General features: G+C 35.2%; 1 protein-coding gene across 1 annotated transcript in view; it reads left to right on the forward strand.

Moving 5' to 3' along the window:
* The first annotated feature begins 1,868 nt into the window (after nucleotides 1-1,868).
* Nucleotides 1,869-20,975, forward strand: part of LOC140502604 (large ribosomal subunit protein uL23-like) — a 52,121-nt gene continuing 33,014 nt past the window's right edge. The window contains exon 1 of the mRNA XM_072606634.1: nucleotides 1,869-2,054. Coding sequence (XP_072462735.1) covers nucleotides 1,869-2,054 — 186 coding nt within the window. The remainder of the gene's footprint in view (nucleotides 2,055-20,975) is intronic.

Consider the following 20,975-nt stretch of genomic DNA (forward strand, 5'->3'; position numbering starts at 1 on the left):
TATATTGCCTTCTAGTATACTGTCTAATATGTAAGGCAATGTCCTATTGCTTATAGTATGAAATGCAAACTGTTTTGTTTGATATTTAATGTCCTTCACATCTTGACTCCAAAGCACTTTTTTTGGAATTTTTAGACATTATTCCTCTCAGACAATCTATGTTTCATCCAAATTACTTTATTTGACATTTCTCATATACCCAAAAACTTGTCTTTAAATTCCATGCCATTACACAGGCTGCCTCCCACTTCCAGGCCTGGAATATTCCTTATTTCTATCATTAGAATATATGGCTTCCATCAAACTCACTTCAAAAACTATCTCCTACTTAAAATCTTTTCCAATGCCTGTGACTGAAAATGTCCACTCCACTTGGCATTATTTTATATTACATTTCATATTTACTTGTGTACCTCTCACATATATGTGTGGACACGATTCTCTCTTAGAGTTGGCACATTCACTCTAACCTATCCTCCCCTTGGTGGTTTTAGGTTTCCAGAGAAGGACAACCACCATGTAGTTATATTCCATTTCTGTCAGAGTCCTAGGGGTGTCACTGTTAGGAGAAGAATACAGACCCCCAAACTGATTTTCTTATGTAGATGTGAATAATTGGGTAGGAAACACATGTAAAAACTGACCACAAGGAGCTCTTCTGGGTATCTATGAATTCCTCAAGTTAAAATTTCAAAAAAATTCCAAAATCATCTTACATAACTAAATATTTCTAAACACAACAAACACATTTAAACAAAAATAAATACCAAGCACTTTTTTTGTTTCATTTTGTTTTTTTCTTGACAACTTCTCCAGGGCATTTTTCAAGTGCAAAGACACCTACTCAATTCTGTCAGGTGTTAAAATCTCTACAGACTCTCTTCTGCTGCATCCTATAAGCTAAGAATTTTCTGATGGTCGTGAGCTCACTCACTCTAATAACCAGTGCTCTAGTGCCAGCATTTAACTACTCAGCTCCTTTCTGTCTCGTTGCATAGGGGAGGCTTTCAGTTTCACATGATTTAGTAAAACTTGGAGAAGAGAAATTAGAGTTCTATTTTTACAGGGGACAAAAGGGAAAATTGAATGAAAAAGTGTACTAAAATGGTTTCAACTAACCACGTCTATGGAGAACCTGAGTATTCAGATCAAAATGCCATACTCTAAAGTGAGATAACTTGATGGTAGGTTATCCTATATGGAGGTTTAGTATATAAAAGAAATAAAAGCCCCTATGTGTGTGAGCACATACATAGACATAAATTTGCAAGGAAATTTAATTTTTAATATTTAAATTAATTTAATTAAATTAATAATGTTAATTAATAATTAATATTAATTCTAATAAGTTCTTTGGAATTATGACAAGACAGATTTCTCTCTATGTGTCTGTCTCTGTCTCTGTCTGTCTTTCTATTTCTGTCTCTGTTTTTCTCCCTCTTCCTGTCTCTCTCTGTCTCTCTGTCTCTGTCTGCCTCTCTGTCTCTGTCTCTGTCTCTCTCCCTATTTCTCTCCTCCCACAAATATATTTTGTTTAATAGTAATAACCCACCCTTACATATGTGCTTTGAGTTTTGCAGGGAGGTTTCCTCTAACAACCCAACTGCACAGTTAGGTAGAAATTACGAATGTTATTATTTCTATTTTTGTAGCTGAGGATACAGAGACTTGGAAAAGTAAAATGATTTGTCTAACCTCAAAGAACTTCTAAGTGTTAGAACCAGTATTCAGACCCAGTTTCAGCACATTTTCTTTTAAATTTTTAGGTTGTCTTTCTAGTTGTAATTATAAACGCTAGGTATAATTTTTTAGTTTTGCTTGTATAACATAATAAAAATTTTAAACTGGTCCCTGGCCTAGATGATGCCATGGTGGAGATTGTTGAGGAGGCTATGGAGTCTGCCAACGTGGACATTCTGGGACTGTGCCAGGACATGTTCTCCAAAATGACCACGTACCTGATGAGTGAGCTGACCACCAGGGAAGACTATAAACTTCTGGAAAATATGAACAAACTGCCTAGTTTGAAGTATCTAGATATGAAAGATATTGCAGTAAACATAAGTAGAAACCTAAAGGATTTAAACAAGAAATATGAGCACTTCAGCCTTATTTGGATCAGATTGTTGAGGTTTAGGGGTGCTGGGGGCCCCAAAATACTGACTTGCCAGGTCCTACTCTAATGAATTCAACTCAAGCTTTCTTAAATCCAAAGAAAGATAAAGTTTATTAGAGATTCACCATACTGGGTTGACTCCTCAGGAGTCTAAGCATTTGTAATGCTTGTATTCACAAGCGGGCCAGATAGAATCTCAGCTAGACAGAGTCTGAGCTGGATTGTATCTGAGTGCCTTCATGGAGGCAAGAGAGAACTTAAATACAGAAACGACTGAAGGAGGGATCTGGTGGTGGTCTGGTATTCTAGAGTGATGGGAAGAGGGGTTTAAGGAGGGTCTTGAGGAGAAGTCCAAGGAGCACCTCAATGAAACTGAGGTAACTGGTCAAGAGTTGGAAACAGCTGGAGGCAATCAGGAGATATTAGACAATGGGGGGCTTGGGTCAGAAGCAGGTAGGGCAATCCAGAAGTCTTGATGGAAATGACCAGTACCCTGGGGTGAAGGGAAGAATTCGGGTGCCACCAACTACTCTGGGACCCCAGAGATAGTCTTGATAGGGGCAGTATGGAAATGACTCGTACCCTGGGGTGAATATAGACTCTAGGGAGCATCTTGATGGGAGTGGCTGCTAATAGGATCAAAAGGAAGGATACGGAAAAAATGTTAAATAGAAGATAGGGAGTATCTGACCCGGGAGAAAAGGAAGGGGAATGCCAGGATCTTCCCCAAAGGCCAGACTTTCCAGGGTCCCTTCAGACAAATGGAACAAAAGCCCTCCCGATCCAAGGGAAAAAGGTCTTGGCTTGGACTTGTACCTCATCAAGATGACTTTATTTGAGGAGCAAGTAGCAGCTCTTATGCTTACAAGTTGGATGCATATTCAAAGAAACTAGAAGCAAAGTACAAGAAGTTAGAAAGACAATGAAAGACTTCTTTAGCACAAAAACTTTGCAAGAATGTTTTCTAAGAGCTGAAATAAGTGGGATGCTTCAGTTCCTAAAAGGAAGCTGTTCTGTGGATCCAAGGAGAACTCCAGCCTGCACCTCTGGTTGGACGTATAAATCTGGCCTCCCCAGATGTTTTCCTAAACCTGGACCCCCTGGAACCTCATTTTATCGTATGTGTCATTGTGTGCCCTGGACCAAGGCTCAGAAATCAGTATCAACTCCATCTAGAGCAGACACAGATGAGAGTCTCTTGTCTCCCTGTCTCCTCCTTTCTTCTCTCTTCCCTCTGCCCCCACCTGCCTTGAGCTTAAATAATAAATATCAGCCCATGAAAAAAAATTTTAAAACTGTTCCAGCAGCAACATTTAGGTGGATAATAGAAGTTCATGTGAAATAAGTTTTATTTCTATCTTTTAAAATATTTTGTATTTTTGAAAAAAAAGATAAAAATTAATTTAAAAGAAATCTTTCCTTTTTGGAGTCTGAAAACCTAGGGTCTTACTGCTACTTTGGTTATTTACTGGTTATGTGACATTGAGTAAATGCATTAACATCTATCCACCTTTCTTTCCTTATCTATAAATAGAAAGGGAAGGTGATATGATCCTTAAGGTTCTATTTCTTTAAAAAGAAAAAAAAATATTTCTATGAAATACTCCTTCAACATACTTGAAAATTTGTTCATATTTAGGGCCACACCAAAAAAAATATTCAGACTCTTTGTTTCAGTTTTCATTAATACGATCTAGCATTTTAAAGATGACGTAGATAGGGCAACATAGTAATAAACAAAATTTTTTAAAGCATAAATTGGATTTTATAGTGTATTTATCTTTAAATTTAGGAAATGAAAACATTCTAAAGATGTGTCAAAAAATTAAAATGTAATGCTGTTTTGTTTACAGGAATGTTTTTGGCTGAAGAATCTTCCATTTTGTTTGTAAGTGGACTATGTGCAAATGAAATGGAGCTGTTTTCATGAGTATATTATTCTAAATCTTTTGCCTCTTTTAGATGTTATAAAGGTACAAAAACATAAGATGCAAACATATTTGCCTCAACTAACTGATGATATGGTCTACTGCAGTTTAAAGTCTTGGTCCCTCTATGCCTGAAACTGTATTTTTGTTGGTTGCTGTTGACTGATTTTTAAATTTTTATTTATTTACTTTTTCTTTCTAGATCAACAGTTACTAGAAGATACTGATAATAATTTTAAAAGCAAAAGCTTCCTTTGTTGCTCAGGATTCTATTTTGAAACATATTTTGTTATGTGCTATTATTCAAGTGGATATTTCTTGAAAATGTTCATGAGGATATGAAATATAGAATCTTGAGCTTAAAATTCTAAAAGATATCAAATATTATCCAATCCAATCTCTTATATACCTTCTGAATATAAGATCGAAGTTAAGAGATAAAAAGTGAATTATCCAAATCTGCTAGCATGAGACAAATTGAAGAAAGAAGCCATGATTCTCTGATTCCCAGTACAAATCTATTTCTCATTTTTTCACTTTTAGTTCCTGAAAGAATGACTATTTTTACTGTGTAATTATCTGTAAAATACGTATTAACTATTTCTGACTTGTTTTCATTTGTTAGCAATTTTTTTTCTGCGTTCAGTGTACATGGTTGATTCTTTTAGAAGTTCAACAAGATGTTAAGAAATATGTTCACTCTTTTTTGTCCCATTTAGAAGAACCCACGAGTCTTTTAGCTCTTGTTTCTCCAACAATTTCTTCATTTTCATATTTTCTCTGTTGTTTATCTTTATGCTAGACTTATTGAAAACTGAGAAAATCTTCCCCTTCAACTAATCTTGCTCATTATTTTTTTTTTATTTAAACATTTTACAACCCTTTCCAGATCATCATTCATTCAGTCTTCCTGTCCATTCTAGACTCTCATTCTCTGGTTCATCACCTCTATAATTATTTGGTTTTTTCTCTATTCTCTGTATCCCTACTGCAGTCAAAATATCCAAGGTATCAAAATTCTAGACTCTCTCCTCTTGACAATTTCTACCACTCGTTGTAGACATTGCCCCACAGGTTGTCCCTTTCCATTTTGCCTCACTCCCATAACAATGCCAATTATTGCCATTTTCAGCGATGATGCTGTCCCATGGTAGGTCCCTCACCACTACATTTCTGAATATGTAACACACTATCTTTCTATATCCTCCCCTTGTTACCCTTCATTTTCCGTTTGTCTCAAAATTTCCTTCCTGGATTCATGCTCCTCATTCTCCCAGTTGCTAGTCATCCACAGGACTTCCAACTTCCTCTTTCCCAAGGAAAAGTGAATGGACTTTTCTAAGCACCAAATCCCCCATTTCTCACCCAGTCCAAGGTGCCCATCTTTCTTCACAGAACTTCTCTCTCCATCCATCACGGTATTCATCACTTTACCCATTCCCACCATAAAAGCATAAGCTCTTTCTACTCTAGTTCCTTTTCAATATTTTTTTTACTCCTTCTTTTTCCCCTGAAAGTTTTTTTGTTACTGAGACCACAGAGTTTGCCTTCCCTTTACTTATAGCCCTCCTTTTAACAAAGGTACATTGCAAATTCTTCTCATTCTCCTCCCACTCCATGTGCCCTTAAATGTTATATTGTAGTCCCACAAAGAAATATTAATTCACCTTTATTTAAGGTGTCACCAGCTTTAATCCACAATGTGCTAGTTCCACATCTTCACTTGACCCCCTCCCAGTTTGTGCATTCATATTTTTCTCCTTTTGTACAAATAGAAAGAAATTGCTTAGACATCACTCTGCTCATATTTGTACTCAGTAGAACAAGCTGTGCTTGGAGAATGCACTTATTCACTCATCTTGCATTTCTGTTTTGTGTTTTTTTTTTTATTTTGAGAAGTAAATAATCTCTTCATTTCCGGTTTTCTTTCCACAAAAAAATGCTTCAAACACATCTTTATTATTGAATGTTCATGTTTTGTCATCTATAGTTTAGTTCACATTTGCAAGGGAAGTCACTGTGTTGTGTCCTGAGCTTCATTGCTCATAAGAACACATTATTTTATTCCCTCCTGTATTTTCTGATGGGTGCAAAGTAATCATGTCATTTGAATTTTCTTTCCTTTGTATTTGAATACGTTTCTTCCAATTGCTTATAAAACTTGTTTCAAAATTCTGGGCAGCTCCTATTATTATTTGAAATGTTATTTCAGGGTTTTGTCGTGTCATGTTTTTCTGGGAGATCTACAATTCTTACATTTTTATATGTCATGTCTTCAAATTAGGTATGTTTTACTTGCACAGTACAGCCTTGCTACTGGTTGTGTAGCAGAGAGGGGAGAAGTACTGAGTGAGCTTAGTATCAGTAAGCATCATTTAATTTTTTAACGTTCTTATATATTCTAGGTGTCCTAGATAATGGAGATATTGGTATATGACTTATATTTGACACATGACTTTGAAATTTGAGAACGTCATGAGGATTTGAAAAAAAAATGTCTAGTGCTCCATCTTGCTGCTCACATGAACTATAAGTTGCTTAGCTCTGATTTTTTTTTTTTTTTTAATGAGGAGTGCTTGAAAACTTCTTTGTTATGGAAGGTTCATCTTTTCCTTGTAGAAAATATATACAGTTTTATGGGTATGTTAGTTTTGGTTTTAGGCCAATATCTTTTACCTTATAATATCATGTTCCATATTTTTTGCTTTTTTAGAGTGGTGGAGTGCTAAATCTTTTGTGAACATTACAGTATTTACTTGATACTTTAATTCTTTTATTTTCTAGCTACTTGCAGTCTTTTTTATTGATTGGAAACTCTGGATTTTGATGATGTTCCTGTGGGAGTTTTCCTTTTATTGCTTTATGGAGGTGACCAATGTATTTTCTGTAATTTCACTTTGCCCTCTTCTTCTAATATGTCTGAGTAGTGTTAATTTACGATTTCCTAAAATATGCTGTACCAGCTTTGTTTTTATAATTGTTTTCAGGGAATTCAGTGAATCAAACTATTTGCCAGGTCAATTGTTTTGGAAATGATATACCTTAAATTTTCTTCTATTTATCAGACTTTTTGTTTTAGGGTGTCATTAACTTCTCTTTGATTCATTGTAACTTTTAGAGATTTGAGTACTTTGATAAGAATTTGCATCTCTTGTAGTATGCAAGCTGTTAATTCTCTTCAAAACTATCTCCTAAATTATTCCCATTTCTTTTCCAGACTTTTCCTCTATCACTCTTATTTAAGTTTTAATCTCATTTAACTCTTTTCTTAAAACCTGGGAATATTCCTTCTATGAATTTTAATAGATTTTATGTCTAAGCTCTGTTTTTCTTTGAGGATTTATTTGTTGAAGTTTTGAATTTTTCTCTTCTCAGTTTATGTCTTTGGGATTATTGATAACACAATAATTTTATATTTTTTTAACTTACACATTCTTGGATATCAGAGTACTTCTCCAAACCTGGGTGACAAGCACAAGATCCCTTCTGGAGATTGAAATGTTGGCTAATGCCCACAGGCACTCTTCTCCCAGGGATCAAGATGTTAAATAATCATCAATTTATTCAATTCACAATTTTTTCACTTCTGGATATTCATATGTTCATGTATGCATGTATTAATGTACATATGTGTGTATGTGCTTTTATTCTGTGTTCATTTGTCTGTCAATATGTTGGATTCTCCCAGTAGTAGACTGTAGATTCTTGATGGTGAGGGCAATTTTCCTGTTGTATATATGTCCATAAATATCAAGAATAGTGGGTACTTAAGCAAATTTGTTGATTGATAGTGCAGTATATTAATAAGTATAGAACTGCAACTTATTTTTAACTTGAATTTATACCCCAAAGCAATTTGTATTGATTTTAATTTTAATAGCTTTCATTTACAATTGTTAATCTTCAGTTTTCAATAGTGGTTAAAACTCAAAAGTTTAAAAAAATTGATCAAGAAGACACTGGATAGTATTATTCTTAAACCAAAATAATTTTATTCTTGTTTGTCTCTTTTTTTCAATAAGTGGAATTTTGCTAAAAATTATTATTTTTAAAGAAAAAGACTGATGAAAATCAAAATGACAATGATAGAATGGTAATTTTATACTTATAACAGATATCATCTGAGAGGTTTTAAAACAAACTAATTGTCCAGGGAAAATTTTAAATTATTAGCATATAGTTGATATTTTTATATTATTATCCTGTATTTAGTAAGGTGTTTTATAATTGGCTGACTCCTTCTAAAGATAAGAATGTTTGAGAATTCACTGAGTTGGCAGGGCTACAGTCTTTCCTTTGTGGAAAAGAGGGTGGATAATTCCTCTTCTAGAGTACTGTACGGATTCAAGTGCACTTTGATAAATATTGTAGCCAACTTTGACTTCCAAGAAAGCACAGAGACTTCGTAGGTTTTTAAAATAAAGAAACAAAGAGAGTAACAATGGAGGCAAAAAAAGAACTGACTTCTTATGACAATTAAGCGACTCATAAAGTACTTTGGAGAATTAAGATCTTGGCTGCTATGGAGAAGCCAAATTAGAATTTAGTAATTTTCTGACATTGTATAGGCAAAGCTTAAAACAATATACAGATACTTATTTGCTTGTTTCATGAATGAATTCAATAATTTCCTTATTTAAAATAAATATTTACTTCAGTCAAACAATTACTGGTTGTTCTCAGAATAGATATTTATGAAAAAGAAAGAAAATAAAATATTTCCAAATAAGGTGTTTTGCCAAATATACTACCAATTAAAATGGAAGAAGAAAATGTTTTTGAAAATATTTATTGGCACAACATAGCAAAAAGATTATCTCTTTGGACACTTAAATGCATTGCTTCCATTATGATAGTATATTTATTGTCCTATTTTTTATTTATTTAACATTTTATCTTGCCCCAGTTATATTTAAAAAATAAAACTATTTTGGACATTTGTTTTTAAAACTTTGAGTTTCAAATTCTCTTCCTTCCTCCTTCCCCACCCCACTACCTCATTGAGAAAGCAAGAAATTTGATACAGGTTATAGATGTGTAGTCATGCAAAACATATCCATAATAGTGTTGTGGTAAAGGAAAATAGAAAAAAACCCTCAAAAATGAAGTTAAAAAAAGTATGCTTCAATCTGTATTCAGATCCTATCAGTTCTTTATCTGCGGATGGATAACATTATTCATCTTAAATCTTTCAGAGTTGTCTTGTATCATTATATTGCTGAGAATAGTGAAGTGACTCACAGCCGATCACCTTACAATATTGCCGTTACTTTGTACATGATACATTTCATTTTGTATCAGCCAGTGTAAGTCTTTCCAGGTTTTTCTGAGAGCATTCTGCTCATGGTTTCTTGTAGTACAGTAGTATTCCACCACAATTACATACTACAATTTATTCAGCCATTCCTCAATTGATGGGCACCCCTCCAATTTCAAATTATTTGCCTGCAGAAAAGATTGCTATAAATATTTTGGGGCAGATAGATCTTTTTCCTTTTTGTTTTTATCTCTTTTAGGATGTAGCCCTAGTATCTATCTATCTATCTATCTATCTATCTATCTATCTATCTATCTATCTATCTATCTATCTATCTATCCATCCATCCATCCATCCATCCATCCATCCATCCATCCATCCATCCATCCATCCATCCATCCATCCATCCATCTATCTATCTATCTATCTATCTATCTATCTATCTATCTATCTATGTAGTTTTGTACTTTAGGCATAGTTACAAATTAACCTACAGAAGAGTTGAATCATTTCACATCTCCACCAAGAGTGCATTAATGTTTCATTTTTTCTCCACACACTGTTCAACATTTCTTGCTCATCTTTGCTGTCCAATTAATCAATAAAATAGATTTGAAGTAGTATCTCAGAAGTGTTTAATTTTAATTTCTCCTATCAAGAGTGATTTAGAAAATTGTTTTTGATACAGATAACTTTGGTTACTTCACCTAAAAACTGATCATATCTTTTGGTCATTTATCCATCTGTGAATGGCTGCCACATCTATAAATCTGACTCCTTTCTGTGTATGTTTGAGAAATGAGGGCTTTATCAGAGAAACTCGATTCAATTTTGTTCAGAGTCACTATTGCTAACTGTATTTCCCTCCATCCTATTCCCCCACCCTGATAAGCCTATTCTCTCTCTGTCCTTTCACCCTTTCCCTCCTCAAAAGTATTTTGCTTCCTAGTATCTCCTCCCTCAGTCTACCACTCCATTCTCTTTTTTCTCTCCTTTCTTACTTTCCTGTAGGGTAAAATAGACTTCTATACTTAACTGACTGTGTATGTTATTCCCTGTAATGTTCCTGCCTCTTTTATGTGAGAGAATTTAGTCCATTCTACTTCTCCCTTTTTCTTTATACCAGAACATTCCCCTTAATTTTATTTTTTTAGATATCATCCCTTCATATTCAACTCACACCTGTACCCTCTGTAGCTAAAACACGCACACACACACACACACACACACACACACACACACACACACACACACACACACATATATATATATATATATATATATATATATATATATATATATATATATATATATATATATATATATATATATATATATATATATATACATATATACATATATACCATAATAGCTAGAAGTCTTATAAGTTACAAAAAACATGATCTTCAACAGTGAGGTAAACCGTTTAACATTATTAAGTCCCTTATGATTTCTCTTTCCTGTTTGCCTTTTTATGCTTCTCTTGAGTCTTGTATTTGAAAGTAAAATTTTCTGTTCAGCTCTGATCTTTTCATCAAGAATGCTTGAAAGTTCTCTATTTTGTTGAATGTCCAGCATATCTGAATAAGGGCAAAGCAACAAAGTCCTGCTTCAGTGCTAACAAAATGACCCCTGTAATCTCCTTCTGACCAGTTATTTGACTATCTTACCACCTATGGCTTGAGAGCTCCAGAAGCAGTCACTGCTGCTTGCACTGATGAATTGATCACTCCCAAGGTCTGCTCCTTGTTTGTAATGGTCAGCTTTGTGCTGGCACAGTCTGTCCTCGACTATGCTCTACTCTTACCCAGGTGTGATAGACCCTTTCTGCAAAGCTCATAAATTGTCTTTGGCATTTGTTAGCTGGGAGGCTTGGAAACCATTTCTGATTCAATCACTCTGAATCCTGCTCTGTGTTTGCTGGGGCCCTGTCTGAACAGGCAAAGCCAGAGCTGGATTGTGATCCTCTCTCATCCTGGTCCAACAGACCTTTGCTGCTGACCTTCCAAGTGGTCTTGGGCTGGGTATTTGTTTCATTCCATTTTTGTGGGTTCTATTGTTCTAGAATTTTTTAGAGTCAATTTTCAAACTTATTTGGTGAGATTTGGGGGAGAAAACAGGGGAGTTCCTCCCTTTATTCCTGCATTTGCCTCTGTTGTTCTGTTAGCTGAAGCTCAAATGCTTTCCCTTCATTCTTCAAGCCAATCTTCCCATTAATAATAAAATAGGGCAGAAAAAGCAGAGCAACAATTTGCACCCAGGTCCTTTGCTTTGAAATCCAAGGCTTTTTTATGAAATTGCTTCTATTTATTACTAAGAAAAAAAAAGTAAGGAGCAAAACAGGAACTCAATAACAACTTTGAAATTAAAACAGTGAAAACATTAATTTATTACATTGTTCTATTTATAGTCTTTATTTTCAAATATACCAACCCAGTAAGCTATCCTTTATAACAGAATAAAAAATGAAAGGGAAAAGTATAATGTGTTACAAAAATATAATGTGTTACCCAATGGAACTAAGCACTATCCTAAGATAGAAGTCTATGCAGTGTTCTATATTCATAATTATCCAATTCCATGAAACAGACATTGCCAACTCATCATAGTTATGTATAGCATTCAGTATCTTTGTTGTGATTTTTTTGTTTACATTGGAGAGAGAGAGAGAGAGAGAGAGAGAGAGATTTTCTAACTTCACCCTATCAGTTCAGATAAGCTTTCTAATACTTCTATGAAATTTTATCAGCAGCAATAACAGTAATACAACAACAATACCTATCATACAGTGCTTTAAGGTTTTTAAAGCACTATCCATTTGATCCTCACACAACCCTACAAGAAATGTCTATAGCGATTGCCATATTGCCATTTCACAAATACATAAACTGAAACTAAGACAAGTTAAGTGACTTGACCAGTTACACAACTAATAAGTTTCTGAAGAGACATTTTAAGTCAGGAATTTTTCATTCCAAATCTGAACTCTCTTACTTACTATAACCCCTACCTTTATATTCATTATTTCTTATGATGTAATAATAATCCAGTTGGTCCATGTATCAAGATTTTTACTCACTCTTTACTCTATAGGCAAATGTTTCATTTCCTGTCCTTTGATACAAAATAGAGAGGATTCTATGAAACATTTTTTATGTATATGAGAACTTCCTCCCCTTTTTAAAACAACAAAAAATATTTCTGTGATGTATTCCTTGTAGTAGAATATCTGGATCAAATAGTATGACATTTTAACAGTCGTTGTAATGTTAATTTCAAAATGCCTTTCAGAACGGTGGGATAAGCAAATGCCTTAATAATCAATGACTTCAAGGCAATGGAGAACAGAGAGGAGGAAAGCACAAGCCAAGAAAAAGGTAAAACATAATTCAGGAGTATAAATGCAACAAGGCAAAAATTTAGTGATATGCTCATATACCATGCATGAAGTCTTCAAGAAAGATTGGAAAGAGAGAAATGCTAGAGTCCCTGAGCTACACTGCCAGATTTTGAATGTGAGCATTTGCATCTCAGAAACTTTCAAAAAGTACAAATAAGTACAAATTACAAACAAACAATCAAATAAACAAATTTTGTTTGTGTGTTAATAGGCTTGATTGTCCATATTTAAAGTGAGAGAAAAACATTGACAATGTTGTATAAACTTAAAATTTTGTCCTGCCTTAACTTTAATTTTTAGAGACTGAGTTGTTACACATTTACTAATATGATATTAGGAGACATTTCACATGGAAACCAGTAAACAGCATTTTTTATTATACACACATATTCATACATATATATGAATACGTATACATATAAATATATACATACATATATAAATTCATATATGCATATATTTAAATATGTGTATATGTGTGTGAGTAATGAAAAAATAGAGAAAATGAAACATAAGAAAAGCAACTTATCTGGATAACAGATCAACAAGAGAAAACATAAGAATAACAACACTACCTGAAAAGTATGACCAGAAAAAGAGTTTTGATACAATAATACAAGAGATAATTAAATTATCCCTAGGTGTTAGAACAAAAGGGGAAAGTAGAAATATAAGAAAAACCCATACAAATCACCACCTGAAAGAGATGTTTGAAGAAAAAACTATAGGAATATCATAGCCAAATTTCAAATCCCCAGGTTAAGAAGAAATTATTATGAAAAACAAAAAAAATAATCAAATATGGCAGAGCCACAATTAGAATTACACAAGAGCTAGCTGTGCCTACAGTAAAAGATGGTGGGACTTGGAACACTATGTATCAAAGAGCAAAATGACTAAGCTCATGCCAAAAAATATTTTACTCAACAAAGTTAAGTGTAATCCTGAATGTAAAAAATGGATATTTAATGAACTGATGGACTTTCAGGATTTTAATGGGAAAAGACTAGAACTTAATAGAAAATTTGACATACAAGATCCAAGATAAATATGAAATTTGAAATATTGAAGACTAAAAGGCACTCAGTAAGTATGAATCGGTCATTTTTTTTATTTTTTTAACGTTATCAACATTTATTTTAACAAAATTTTGAGTTCCAAATTTTGTCCCCATCTTTCTCCTCCCTGCACCCCAAAATGCCTTGCATTCTAATTACCCCTTTCACCAGTCTGACTTCTTTCCTAAGACTTCTCCCTTCCCTTATCCCCATTTTCTTTCTTATCCTCTAGGGCAAGATAGATTTCTATACCCCATTGCCTGTATTTCTTATTTCCCAGTTGTACACAGAAAGAGTTCTCCACATTGGTTCCTAAGACTTTGAGTTCCAGAATCTCTTCTTTGCTCCCTCTGAACCCATCCCCACTGAGAAGGTAAGCAATTCAATATAGGCTTCATATGCATAGTTTTACAAATGACTTCCATAATAGCCGTGTTGTGTAGGACTAACCATATTTCCCTCCATCCTATCCTGCCCCCCATTACTTCTATTCTCTCTTTTGATCCTGTCCCTCCCCATGAGTTTTGACCTCAAATTGCTCCCTCCTCCCCATGCCCTCCCTTCCATCATCCCCCCCACCCTGCTTATCCCCTTCTCCCCCACTTTCCTGTATTGTAAGATAGGTTTCCATTCCAAAATGAGTATGCATTTTATTCCTTCCTTTAATGGAATGTGATGAGAGTAAACTTCATGTTTTTCTCTCACCTCCCCTCTTTATCCCTCCACTTATAAGCTTTTTGCTTGCCTCTTTTATGAGAGATAATTTGCCCCATTCCATTTCTCCCTTTGTCCTCCCAATATATTTCTCTCTCACTGCTTAATTTCATTTTTTTAAGATATGATCCCATCTTCTCCAATTCACTCTGTGCACTCTGTCTCCATGTTTGTGTGTGTGTAATCCCACACAGTACCCAGATAGTGAATAGTATCAAGAGTTACAAATATTGTCTTTCCATGTAGGAATGTAAACAGTTCAACTTTTATAAGTCCCTTATGACTTCTCTTTGCTGTTTACCTTTTCATGCTTCTCTTCATTCTTGTGTTTGAAAGTCAAATTTTCTTTTCAGCTCTGGTCTTTTCATCAAGAATGCTTGAAAGTTCTCTATTTCATTGAAAGACCAACTTTTCCCCTGAAGTATTATACTCAGTTTTGCTGGGTAGGTGATTCTTGGCTTTAGTCCTATTTCCTTTGACTTCTGGAATATCCTATTCCGCGCCCTTTGATCCCTTAATGTAGAAGCTGCTAGATCTTGTGCTATCCTGATTGTATTTCCACAATACTTGAATTGTTTCTTTCTAGCTGCTTTCAATATTTTCTCCTTGACCTGGAAACTCTGGAATTTGGCCACAATGTTCCTAAGAGTTTCTCTTTTTGGATCTCTTTCATGCGGTGTTCTGTGGATTCCTTGAAGAGTTATTTTGCCCTCTGTTTCTAGAATCTCAGGGCAGTTTTCCTTGATAATTTCATGAAAGATGATGTCTAGGCTCTTTTTTTAATCATGGCTTTCAGGTAGTCCCATAATTTTTAAGTTGTCTCTCCTGCATCTATTTTCCAGGTCAGTTGTGTTTCCCATGAGATATTTCACATTATCTTCCATTTTTTCATTCTTTTGATTTTGTTTTGTGATTTCTTATTTTCTCATAAAGTCATTAGCCTCCATCTGTTACATTCTAATTTTGAAAGAACTCTTTTTTTCAGTGAGCTTTTGAACCTCCTTTTCCATTTGGCTAATTCTGCTTTTGAAAGCATTCTTCTCCTCATTGGCTTATTGAACCTCTTTTGCCAATTGAGTTAGCCTATTTTTCAGGGTGTTATTTTCTTCAGCATTTTTTTGTGTGTGTCTCCTTTAGCAGGGTGTTTACTTGTTTTTCATGCTTTGCTTGCATGTCTCTCATTTCTCTTCCCAGTTTTTCCTCCACCTCTCTAACTTGATTTTCAAAATCCTTTCTGAGCTCTTCCATGGCCTGAGCCCATTAGGTGGACTGAGATACAAAAACCTTGACTTCTGTGTCTTTCCCTGATGGTAAGCATTGATCTTCCTCATCAGAAAGGAAGGGAGGAAATACCTGTTCACCAAGAAAGTACCCTCTATAGTCTTATTTTTTTTTTCCCTTTTCTGGGTATTTTCTCAGCCAGTAACTTGACTTCTGAATGTCCTCTTCAGACCCACTTTGTCTCCAGGTCCACCCAGCTAGCGCTTGGGGTCTGAGATTCAGATGCTGCTTCCCAGCCTCAGGGCTTTTGGCGGGGGCAGGGCTACTATTCAGTGTGAGATTAAGTTCAGGTGCTCAGGTGGGGGTAGGGCCGCCTCTCTGGCTCAGTTCCCTCAGAGGGTTTATGAGGAGACCTTCAATAATGGATCAGGGCTCCTGCCTCCTTGGGGAGCCTGGGTCTGCTCCTGCCTCTCCAGCTGCCTTCCGAGGAGGCCTGAGTTATGGGGGCACCCCACTCCCCTCTCAACCCACCAAAGAGACCCTCTCGCCGACCCTTGTCACCTGTGGGTGGAGGGACCCACACGGCCACTGGAGATTCCATCCCTGAAGCCTCCTCGGATCCACTCCTATCCACGCTGTGTGGCCAATGCAGGGCTGGGCTCTGGGTGCACAGCACAAAGGACCTTTTGAGAGAGGTTTTCAGGCTCTCTGGAACAGAAATCTCGTCCACTTTGTTGTTCTGTGGCTTCTGCTTCTACAGAATTTGTTGGTAGTTCTTTTTTACAGATATTTTGTGGGCTGTGGGTTGGGAGCTAGTGTATGGTGTCTTTCTATTACACCATCTCAGCTCCCACATGTACATAAAGACCTTCATCAAACTCTCACAGCACTCCATTCTCAGAAAAGACTGTAAGATGTTTGGAGCTAGAGCCACCCCACAAAAGGACAATGGAGGTGAATTGGATGTTAGGGTCTCAGTCTCAATGACTTAGCCTATTTTTAAAGGTGTTATTTTCTTCATCATTTGTTGGGTCTCCTTTAGAAAGCTATTGATTAGTTTTTCATAATTTTGTTGCATCTCTCTCATTTCTCTTCCCAATTTTTCCTCCACCTCTCTTACTTGATTTTCAAAATCCTTTTTGAGCTCTTCCATGGCCTGAGCCCATTGCATATATATTTCAGATATTTGGGAAGCAGAAGCCTTGACTTTTATGTCTTTCCCTGATGGTAAGCATTGTTCTTCCTCATTGGAAAGGATGGGAGAAAACACCTGTTCACTCTGAATGTAACCTTCTATAGTCCTTTTTTTCCTCTTTTTGTGTATTTTCCCAATCAGTTATTTGACTTTTGCGTCCTTTGTCAAGAGTAGGATATACTCTGGCGGCCTGTAAGATCTCCGTTCCTCCACAGTAGCACAGTCAAGGGATAAGTGTTTACTCCCTGACCTGGCTAGCAGCTGAGATTCAGATCAGCTGCTCAATTCCTCCATGGACTTTAAGCTCCAACAGTGAAGCCTGGTTACTTTCTACAGTGGCCACCTCCACAGCCTGCTGCTATTGCTACTGCTGCCTGGTGCTGGGGCCAGGGGAGAAACATACTCCCCTGTCATGGAGGTGAAAAGCCCTCTCACTGGACTTTGAAGTGTCTTTGCTGCCTGTGTGTTGAGTGATTTGAGAACTGCTGCTGCTGTTGTGGATTCCCTCCCCCCCCAACCCCTGCTTGCTCCAGCCCTGCTCCTCCTGACCAAAACTGGGCTGTGCTCCACTCTGCCTCCAGATGACACTGGACTATAAATCTCCACTCCATCTCTCTAAGGCTTCTGCTACTCTAGAATTTGTTAAGTCATTCTTTACAGGTATTTTATGGGCTGCAGGAGGGAAGAGTTACAGCATGTGTGTCTTTCTACTCTGCCATCTTGGTTCTGCCTTAAATTATATGATTTTTATATGTGAAAATGTAAACCATAGGTCTAAAATTGCCATTAATATTTGGGTATTTCAAAAGAAGGAGTGGGGTGCAGCTGAATTCGAGGAGGTTTTTAAAAGCACAATGGTGTAGGAAGTGGTAAAAAAAATAATTATCTCATAGAAATGAGATATGAAAGTAAAAACATACATGGAGAGTTTAGATGGAGTAAGATGGTGGGTAGGTCTGGAACCCTATTCTTCTTGGGGAGGGCTTAAAGAGGAAACAAAACATATATATCTAGAAGGAGATAAAAGTCTTATAAATTCAGAAAGAAATAAGAGGGTAAGGGGAAAGGGTGAACAAAAAAAATAAGGGAAGGATTCATGGAGGGGGTTAGTTCAAGAACAGGAGGGCAAGGTAGCAGATAGAAAGAAAGTATGAGGAAGGATAGAAATTGGGTGAGAAGGATAGTGAAAAAAATAGGAAGAATAAAAATATACTAGTAATTATATTTCAGAATGAAAATGGAATGAATTTACTTATAAAATAGAAACTGACAGTAGACTAAATTTTTTGAATTCAACGTTGTATTACTTTCAGGAAAAGATATGAAAATTAGATATGCACACACATGAACAAAGATTAGGAATAGAGCTTTTATGTAAAAAACAGGGATAGTAATCATGATCTTAGACAAAATTGAAACTAAAATCAGACTTACTCAAAAAGAGGAAAATAGGGAAACTACACTGTGTCAGCCATATTAGTCAATAGTTCTAGACCATATAAAGTAAATAAACAACATAGAAAATGAGAATATATCTGCCTAAATACATACAGGAACTATATGAATATAAATTTAAAAAAAAACCTTCAAAAAAACCTTTATGCAAAATTAAATCTGAATAATTTAAGTCATATTTGTTGTGCATGATAGATAAACCTAATATAATTAAAAAATGTCAATTTTTCCTAACTATCATGTAATGCCATCTCAATTAAATTACGAAAAAACTTACTGAATCAGAAAAATAATAATAACATAGTTCATTTGGAAGACCAGAGGGTAAGGAATTTTAAGGAAACCAGAGGTAAATGCTTTGAAAGGATTAGATTCAGTAGTATGAGAACTGAAACCATATAAACATCAGAGCAGTGTTGAAGTGTAAAATGGATAATTTTGGTTACTTTAAATTTAAATTCTCTGGTATGAATAAAACCTATGCATTCAAGAACAGGGAGCATACATAAAACTTAAAACAAAAAAAATTTCTCAAAGACTATCTCTTAGACAGAACGCGATTAGATCAGAATAGTGTTGTGGTGTAGGAAATGATAAACTGGTAGGTTTACAAAAATATGAGAAACTTGGACTTAAGAAGGTATTATCCACCTTCAGAGAAGCTGGTGAAAAGTGGAAATAAGCATAATACAGTCTCACTTATATGCACTGAAGTGTCCATGTGTGTATATTTATAGATATCTATGTATATGTATGCATATGTGTATATATGTATACATATGTATGGGTGTATGCACACTTAATTGGGGCCTTCTTGGGGGTGGGGAGAGAAAGGGGAAAAATAAAGTAAAAAGTGCACAGCATAGGACAAAAGCAAACAGACAAGGAAGCAAAGAAATAGTGGACAGCTTTGAAAACAATGTGTAATACTTATTATACAGGTTTCTTGAAACGAAATTTATTGGTTTATGTGGAACTCTCTTGTGTTCTTTCCATCTATCTATCAATCAAGGTGTACATAACAAAGTTTATTTGTTCTTTTCTTATTTTGTATTTAAGTTTCAAATAAATTTAAAGATAAAGTGTCTGCCATAAGACTAGAAAGTAATAAAAATGACATATTTTAAAAATCCTATTCCTTATATTGTCCATGAAGAAAATCACTTGTTGGGTAGCTAGCTGGCGCAGTGGATAGAGCACTGGCTCTGGAGTTAGGGGGACCTCAGTTCAAATCCAGACACTTGACACTTACTAGCTATGGGACCCTGGGCAAGTCACTTAACCCTGATTGCCTCCCACTCCATCACCCACAAAAAGAAAAAAAAAAAAAAAAAAACACTTGAAACCAATGTGAGGGTTGTTTCCTAAGTATTTTTCTATATATGGTCAGACAATTGCTATAGCAAAGGCAAAATCAGTACTGAGTGATAAGAAAAAATAAAAATTCAATCATATTTATTTAAACAACTTCAGACTGACCTATTTAAATAAGTTGTTGATGACAGAAAAATGGAGCTCGAGAAAAATGTTGGTATCGACACAAGAAATTACTCATTATTCGGTAAGCAAATCATCCATCGTAAGGAGCAAGCAGAGAAATATTTTTGCCAGCACTCAATTTCTTGCCAAGTGGAGGTGTCTAGCATTCAAGATCTACATCAATTCAGAATATAATCTGATTTGAAGAAGTCAAGGAGGTGAATTAGTTAACATTATGAGCAGTACTATTCTATAATCCAATCAGAAGAAGTCAAGAGAAAATGAAATATCAAGAAAGTTTGAGGATATAACTAGCTAAGCTAGACCATGACCAAGGCATTTAGGAATGAGCCTGGTAGAAAACTAAATAGTTAAAGAATGATAAGATCCATTATAGAAAAATTGTTATATTGTCTTCATCAAAAATATTGATGCCATACCATTTGTCATTTAACACTACACATATAGATTTTTGCATCAGGAAAAAGAAATGGTATTTTAAAAATGAGAATAGTAACTGAATTCAAACAAAAATAATTGTGTAGAAGAGGCAAAACAAAATAGTCTGAAAGGTTTAATGATTGAAGGATCACTTCTGGATGAGCAGGTTAGGAAAGACTTCATAAAGGGGAGAACTATTAATCTCATTTTGTGTATGTATGAACTTCTTTTGCAAATATGGCAGGTATTCATTATAATAGAGTGTAGGGTTTAAAACACTGCATTTGGAGTCAGAATAACTGAGTTCAAATGCCACCTCTAATACTTGCTACTTATATGACCTTGGAGAAATCACTTAACCTTTTTTTTTTACTTTTGGTTTCTCATCTGTGAAATGAAAACATTGGACTAGATGACCTGGAAAGGTCCTTTCAGTTCTAAATAAAGCTATGAAACTATAATCCTGATATTTGTAATTTTTTATTCTACTTCAGTAAGTTATATATTTCATCTCAAATAACAGAAATAACTATTGAATTATAATACAGCTCAATTATTTTGAACTGATTGACAGAATGAACTAAAAGGTCATTTATTAATGAATTGAGGTCAGCCTGGAGAAGGTCCCTAGTAGAGGGCCCAAAGCTTTGTCTTTGCCCTGCATTTTAATGCCTGCCCTGTCCTTTAAACATTTTTGTAACTTTTTTTTTT

Source organism: Notamacropus eugenii, chromosome 4, assembly GCF_028372415.1.
Source record: "Notamacropus eugenii isolate mMacEug1 chromosome 4, mMacEug1.pri_v2, whole genome shotgun sequence".
NCBI classification, from domain to species: Eukaryota; Metazoa; Chordata; class Mammalia; order Diprotodontia; family Macropodidae; genus Notamacropus; species Notamacropus eugenii.